This window comes from Rhinopithecus bieti, unplaced genomic scaffold, assembly GCF_001698545.2.
Source record: "Rhinopithecus bieti isolate Rb0 unplaced genomic scaffold, ASM169854v2 scaffold_2350, whole genome shotgun sequence".
NCBI classification, from domain to species: Eukaryota; Metazoa; Chordata; class Mammalia; order Primates; family Cercopithecidae; genus Rhinopithecus; species Rhinopithecus bieti.
In genome coordinates, this window is record NW_016803902.1 from 4,273,922 (window position 1) to 4,282,045 (window position 8,124).

General features: G+C 34.4%; 1 protein-coding gene across 1 annotated transcript in view; it reads left to right on the forward strand.

Moving 5' to 3' along the window:
• Positions 1 to 6,967, forward strand: part of SLC17A6 (solute carrier family 17 member 6) — a 41,587-nt gene extending 34,620 nt beyond the window's left edge. Inside the window, exons 9-12 of the mRNA XM_017857902.1 lie at positions 2,184 to 2,316; positions 3,466 to 3,576; positions 4,027 to 4,154; positions 4,886 to 6,967. Of these exons, the coding sequence (XP_017713391.1) occupies positions 2,184 to 2,316; positions 3,466 to 3,576; positions 4,027 to 4,154; positions 4,886 to 5,221 (708 nt within the window). The 3' untranslated portion in view covers positions 5,222 to 6,967. The remainder of the gene's footprint in view (positions 1 to 2,183; positions 2,317 to 3,465; positions 3,577 to 4,026; positions 4,155 to 4,885) is intronic.
• Positions 6,968 to 8,124: the final 1,157 nt, after the last annotated feature.

Here is an 8,124-nt window from a genome sequence, read left to right on the forward strand (position 1 = left end):
CTTTGCTGCTATTTCTGAACAGAATATGGATCAGATAGGAAGACATATGATCTAGACTATGACCCAGAAAAGCTAAAAGAAGGCTGCGACAAAAATCTAATTACTGGAGTTTCTATGAAAAATAAATCAGTTATAAGCTCAAAACATTTATCCTAGCCTTTCAAAACCTTAAAATAATATGCAAATTTTCATGTGATTGACATAAATGATCTTTAGGAAGGTTTTGATCATTTTGATCATGTGACAAGTGATTCCTCATAAGTCCCCAAAAGCCAAGAAGACCACTGAATAACTCTCAAACTTTTGAAACCTCTTTGGCTCTTTTGAGGTCAAATGCGGAGTATATCCACATATTGTTAAAGAAACTAGGAGAGTCAATACCCTTAAATGTTAAATCAATACGCTAAAATAGTCTAAAACTTGTCTCATTAACCCTGTAGATTGTTAGCACCTTGCATTTTCCATAGTGCTTTGCACACCCTTTGCTGAAAGTGTGAAAAAATAACCATAGCTTTGTTCCTTTCTTATCCAAAGTAGTCAAAATGATTGTTCGAATAGATAGTAAATAACAGAGGATTTTCAATTAAAAAACTTTTCAGACTTATTAAACACTGGGTAAAAATGCAAGTCATTTATGTGGACGTAGGCAATGTGGTTACTTCCAAACTTTTAGCCTGCCTTTATAAATGCCAAGAACATACCATGTAATTCTACACAAATCCTAACATAGTGTCTTTCAGAATGTTTTGTTGTTGTTCAAAAGTTTCTTTCTACACATTGACTGCTTGAAATATATTTACTCCATATTAAGAGTAAAAAGCCCTGTAGTTTTCTCAAGATGCTAGTCTCAAAAGCAATAATGGTTTATTTTTTCTAATGTCAGTTTACCTGACGTCTTTATTTAGGTACCTGTTGAGCCCCTGCTACATACCAAGTTTCATACTAGACTAAGCACATTAATATATATTGTCTGATTTCATTTGATTTTTCCTTCTCATGGTGTGGTGTCAAGTATAAAGGCTAAGAGCCCAGTCTTTGGACTCAGGTAGAACTGATTCGAAACTTGACTCTCACAGTCACTTAAGTCTTCTGACTCTCATTTTTTTTTTTTTTTTTTTTTTTATTTAGTAAGAAGACTATTAATATCATCCATCTGGGATGGAAGAGATCATTATGTAGCCTGAACAGTTAACCTATTGTGGAATCATTTACTATCTCAATTAATCATTACAACTCAAATCCATGATTGTGATACCATACTACATACCAGTGTAAAATAAAATAGAATCTTTGTGTCAAACCTTCGATAATCTAATTGGAAAGACATACTTAAACACACATTATGAATGCCATCTGCCAAAAATTGTTTTTCAAAGTTTACTTAGTAAAAAAACTTCCTTATATGTTTACATTCAAAGTTTATTAAGTCCAAGTATGTGGTAATACATAATTTAAATGCGTTTTATTTATACTTACTGTCCCTAAGGCTTAGAACACAGCACTTTGTGTGTAAGTAATGGTTAAAAATATGTGTTTAACTGATCCTGGTGGGTAAAGTTTGAAATTAGGCTATTTAGCATGAAATTAATTGAGAAACTACATGCCACCATACAAAAATGTGATCGAGTATTGATACTTGACGCAGAAAATACTTAAAATTGAAGAAATTATCTGCATTATCTGGGATCTTACTCTACAGAAATTATGTCTGTGCTTTTTACTCATAAGATATCTATAAAGTATAAATATGCATTTTTCCCATATGAATTAAACATGAATTTAAAATACAGCCTCTTCAAGATGTGACAAATGTATTTTTCCTCTGTCTCTCTCTCACCACTTTTGCTCTCTTTCACTAAGGATGTATTTGTGCAAACACATTTAACAATATCAGAAGAGTTGAATCATACTCAAAATTTACTGATGCATTACATAGCAAAAAATATATATATATTACTTCTCACAGAAGGTCGAAAGGGATCCAAGTAAATTTGCTTAGCTTTTCTCATGTATTCTGTGGAAGGCATTACTTATTCTAGGAATGAGCAAGTGATCATTTGGAAAGAGCATTTTTCCTTCATTTGTCCATAAAAACGTGATGACAGATTCAGAAACCAAGGCCATTAAATTACTCACATTGTTTACGGTTATGTCTATTTCTCCCCCTTCTTCTTTTTCATCAGGTTGGCATGCTATCTGCTGTACCACACTTAGTAATGACAATTATTGTGCCTATTGGGGGGCAAATTGCAGATTTTCTAAGAAGCAAGCAGATTCTTTCAACTACGACAGTGAGAAAGATCATGAATTGTGGTGGTAAGTACATAAGTGGCACTAAGGACATGTTTGTAGTTCAATCAGTTTAACCTACATGAGAAAATAACTTTTTCTACACATATCAAATTACTTAGATGCAGTTGCATTTGTGCCTTCACTGTTCACTTAAAATAACTTCCTCATATTACATCAAACTTTTCATAACTCCTAGTTTTAAGTAACTGCTTTATAATGCCATCTGTGGCCGGGCACGGTGGCTCATGCCTGTAATCCCAGCACTTTGGGAGGCCGAGGTGGGTGGATAATGAGGTCAGGAGTTCGAGACCAGCCTGGCCAACATAGTGAAACTCCATCTCGACTAAAGACACAAAAAATCAGCTTGGCATCGGGGTGGGTGCCTGTAATCCAGCTACTTGGGAGGCTGAGGCAGGAGAATTGCTTGAACCTTGGAGGCAGAGGTTGCAGTGAGCCAAGATCGCACCATTGCACTCCAGCCTGGGCAACAAGAGTGAAACTCCGTCTCAAAATAAATAAATAAATAAATAGATAGATAGATAGATAGATAGATAGATAGATAGATAAATAAATAAATAAATAAAGCCATTTGTATTTATTGTAACTAACTTACCTTCTCTTCCCATCATTGAAACTTTAGGTTGTTTTGGATGTTTTTCTTTGTTTCTTTCTGTGTTTTTGAGATGGAGTTTCACTCTCGTTGCCCAGGCTGGAGTGTGATGGCATGATCTCAGCTCACCACAATCCCCACCTCCCGGGTTCAAGCGATTCTCCTGCCTCAGCCTCCAGAGTAGCTGGGATTACAGGCATGGGTGACCATGCCTGGCTAATTTTGTATTTTTAGTAGAGACTGGGTTTCTCCATGTTGGTCAGGCTGGCCTCGAACTCCTGACCTAAGGTGATCCGCCCACCTTGGCCTCTCAAAGTTCTGGGATTACAGGCATGAGCCACCACATCTGGCCTGGATGTTTTTATTAAAACACAAGGAAAGCTTCATGAATCTCTAGGATAACTAATAATAATAATTATTATTATTATTAGTAGTAGTAGTTTGGAAGATAGACTCTCTGAAGTGGAATTTCTAGGTCAATAAATTGGAACATTTTAGCAGTTTTGGTTCACTGGTAAAATTTCAAAAATTTTTGAAGAATTTCTATGTGTTTGCTTCTGAAGGTTTTGGCATGGAAGCCACACTACTCCTGGTTGTTGGCTATTCTCATACTAGAGGAGTAGCAATCTCATTCTTGGTACTTGCAGTGGGATTCAGTGGATTTGCTATATCTGGTAAGATATATATTTTTTCTTTGTACTTGGGACATTCTGATTTTGACTGCTGATAAAAAGACACATACATATATCTTTTTATAAATATCTTCATATATATATTTTATAGGTTGAGTAATAGTCAAATATTTCCACTAGAAAATGAAAAAAATAAAATATTTAGAAAACATTTAGATTTGTTAATGCTCAATGTCCTCCTGGACTGCCTTTTTTTGTTGTTGTTAAGAAAACATTACCTCCTCTCTGGAGTGAACATCACATATTAAGTGTTGGATAAGAATTCATACCTCATTCTATTCTCATTATATCCCCGAGAGAAATTATCACAACGTAATTAAGCACGTGCACTGAACCCAGTATATTTTAAGGAGCTGTGATGTGTGGTTTGACAGGTACTTACTTCTAAGAAGTTTAGGATCCCCTGAGTCAAAACTTATGTGTGTATTTCAGGTTTCAATGTTAACCACTTGGATATTGCTCCAAGATATGCCAGTATCTTAATGGGCATTTCGAATGGTGTTGGCACATTGTCAGGAATGGTTTGTCCTATCATTGTTGGTGCAATGACAAAGAATAAGGTAAGGTGGCCAAAACGGATGTTTATTCATAGAAGACAGTTTCTCAAAATGATAATCTTTTTGGAAAAGAGTTAAAATATTATCCTTAGTATTCTCTTTCTTGTCCAGTCACCACATCTCGGAGTGGGAAAGATAAATGAGACTCAGAATAAAGAATCTTTTTAAGAATTCCAAGAAAGTCAATTTCCCTAACCAATAAGCATATGTTTCTCAACCCTTTTTAATAATTCTGATACCCCTGGTGTGATAAAACCCCTTTTCTCTGGCTTATTAAAATACTCAAGCAGATGTCTTCTGAGCTTTGTTTGTAAACCTCAATTCAGACTCTTCCGCAGTTGTCCAAGGGAGAATATTATCGTCAGCTATTTGTACTTATATGTGTAGGCAGAGCTTCAAAATTCTGGTTTACTAGAAGTAAAGAAACAAAAGAAATGGAATAGAAAGATAAGTAAATCAATGGAAATGAAAAGAGATTATGAATATTTTAAAAATCAGCAGGCCATAGATACATTTGGAATTTTATTTCTAAACTTTTAGATTTAAAACATCAAATAATAAAAGTAATAGTATTACAGAAGTGTTATATAGAGTGTTTGCTTCACAAAATCAATACATGGATTTCCCCAAATACAGTGTTTTATGAAAACTCAGTGGTGGTGTATTCAGAGAAGACGTTAGGTGTTTAAATCATGGGGAGTCTGTTCTCACAGTGCTGCTTTTTGTCACTGCAGTCACGTGAAGAGTGGCAGTATGTCTTCCTCATCGCTGCCCTAGTCCACTATGGTGGAGTTATATTTTATGCAATATTTGCCTCAGGAGAGAAACAACCCTGGGCAGACCCTGAGGAAACAAGTGAAGAAAAATGTGGATTTATTCATGAAGATGAACTCAATGAAGAAACAGGGGACATTACTCAAAATTATATAAATTATGGTACCACCAAGTCTTATGGTGCCACAACACAGGCCAATGGAGGTTGGCCCAGTGGTTGGGAAAAGAAAGAGGAATTTGTACAAGGAGAAGTACAAGACTCATATAGCTATAAGGACCGAGTTGATCATTCATAACAAAACTAATTACTGGATTTATTTTTAGTGTTTGTGATTAAATTCATGTGATTACACAAAAAATTTAAAAACACGTGGTGTAAACATGTAAACATATAAACCAGGCAAGTCTTGCCGTAAAAATGAAAACAAAGCAAACCCATGAGGTTACCATCAAGTGCAATCTGTTAAATTGTAAGTTCCATCGTTTCCATTCAAGTCATCCATTCTTGCATTTGTGACTTAAAAGGTTGACTGGTCAAAATTGTAGAAACAAGTAGTTACCCTTTGGATTCATATGAGCTAAAACTCATCACTATTTAATAAAGCACAACATCTCATCCTACAAAAGTTAGGAAGCCAAAGCTACTTGATCATGCAAAACGCACTTATATATTTGTTACACTGTATTGCAGGATAGCATACAGAAGTTGGCTGCAACAGGTAGAGGCAACATTTATTAAGTGAAAATCAGGGAGTTGGGATATGTCTGGAAGTACATTGTGAACTATCAGCTACAAAGTTGTACTGAATAACTATTTGAATTGCATAATGTAAGATATTTTGTTAGTCCTCAAAAGGAGTATCTTGCAGTCTTTTCTATGAAATGCTTGGGCACAAACACTTATTTCTGTGAAAGAGAACATGTAAATTGAGGGGTATGCTTCATGTTCTTCCATCCATTTACATAACAGTATGAAACACTTCACATTTCAATAGAATAAAACTTTTCATGTAGCATATCACATAACTTTTTTGCAAAAAATATAAAAGAAATAAACTTCAATGTATTTTATTACAACTTTGTACTGGTTGTAACTTGCATTAGAAAAAAAAGAGATATATACACCACAAAGAATCTAATAAGAAATTTACTATGGAAATATATCCCTTAAAATGCAATATTAAGAACAAAGAAATAGAAAATGGTTTAGATATCCTTCTTCCTTCATAATTAAATACTATATGAAACTTGTACCACAGAGCTATATATAATATGAAAAGATTAACTTCATAGAGATATTGTAAGTAGGCAATTTTATTATTTAAAGTCCTATTAAGAAATATTTGTCTTAAATATATAGGACAATAAATTATATTAAAGTGGTCTCTCTCTATACATATCTGTATATCTTATACATGTCCATACACAGAAACATAATAAACAATCTTCACACAAAACCAAAAATAGCATACACCTAATGTTGGGTTAGGGAATTGCAATTTCTACTTTCATAGAGTCATAGAATTTTAGGTGGGGAAGAGGCATTTTGCTTGTCATTTCTTAATATAACTCAACAAGAATTGCAACATTTGTGTACCAAGCAATAAGTGCAATGCATACAATTTCCTGTCTGTATATTACCTTCATTTTGCTTGTAGTAGCCGTTTGGGTGGTTGGAATAATTTTGTTTTCTTAAAAAAAGCTAACATCAGACCTCTTTATAATGTCCTGAAATTATGATAATGCGTTTCCCAATTCAACTCAAAATATTATTGGTGTATTTTGTCTATTCTGGATATTTGATCTGTTCATTGTATTGTGCTAGTGACTGGAGGCCCTGCTGCTGCAAATATAAAACATGAAGTTTGTTTAGAAAATGCAAATCATTCTTCACCTTAAGAAAAAAAATACCCTTTGCTTTGTGCCTCAAAGTGATGTAATGTGATCACAGCTTTTGTTGTGTTGAATGAAAATATGTGGACTGTCATTTTGTTGCAGCAAAAAAGTGTTAATAAAATGCTCCATTTATCCTTTTTTAAAAAGCAGTGCATTAATCATACATTAATTTGGATTTATTTTGTTTAGCTTTTAGCTTTAATATGAATTTAGCTGGTGGAGGCTCCAATGAAGCCAAATCTAGGCTTCAAGAACAACAACAACCTTTTGAACCATTGGACATTTAATGAAAGAACATGGCACTCTTTAGATTGTGTGGGATGTGACTCCATAGAGTTTTAAATCAAGAAATAGGTCTCTGAGTCAAACTCCAGATTTCAATGAGTTTTCTCACAACTGCTGCTAAGTTCAAAGAAAAATTTAGGAAAAAACTCAAAACAAATCACATCAATATTACCAACTAATTTTAATTGCACACGTACCCTGTGCTAGGTAACTGTCCTAGACATTTTTTGGTATAGGATCTCTTATAACTACACAGTGACCATCCAACGTAGGTACTCTTTTTATTCTCAGCTTGTAAATGAAGAAACAGAAATTTAGAAGCTAAAATGTTATAATGGCATTGTATTATAATGTTTCAGCCAAACTAATTAGCAGTAAGCAAGCTTTATCAAGGCAGCCAAAAGAATGTCTTTGTGAGTGGAATGGAAATAATTTAGCTCAGATTCCCTAACTCATAGGAATGTAGAAAATGATAGGGGTAAATATGTGTAGAATCTACATATAGAATCTATAAAATCTAAGACTCATAGAACTTTACTGCTCAGAGGACTTAGGAGATGATTTAGTTGATACCTGTTGTTGAATGAAGGAGAACACTGAAGGCCAAAGGAACAGACTTAATCAAGGGGACACAGAGATTGTTAATGGAATTGGAAAGAAATTTTGATGATTAGCTGTGCATTTATTTTTATTTTCTCTGTAAATAAGGTTTCTATTCGAGTTAATTAAATGACCATTTATTGCTTCTACCACTACTCACATGTCCACCACTCACATCTTCCAATCTTCTGCATAAAGAAACAATGGCCAGAGACCCAGCCTAATTCTTAAGCAGGTTCACAGGCCAGGCCATTCTGTGCAGAACTTGATAGCAGGAATAAAAATGACTTGAATTTAACACTATATAATTTCCCCAGTTCTAAGACAAAAGTTTACATTTCTCATAAGAAAATTGTTCTTACCTGGGAGAAATGGAACATGCCTGTGGTCCCAGTGACTCCTGAGGCTGAGCTAGAAG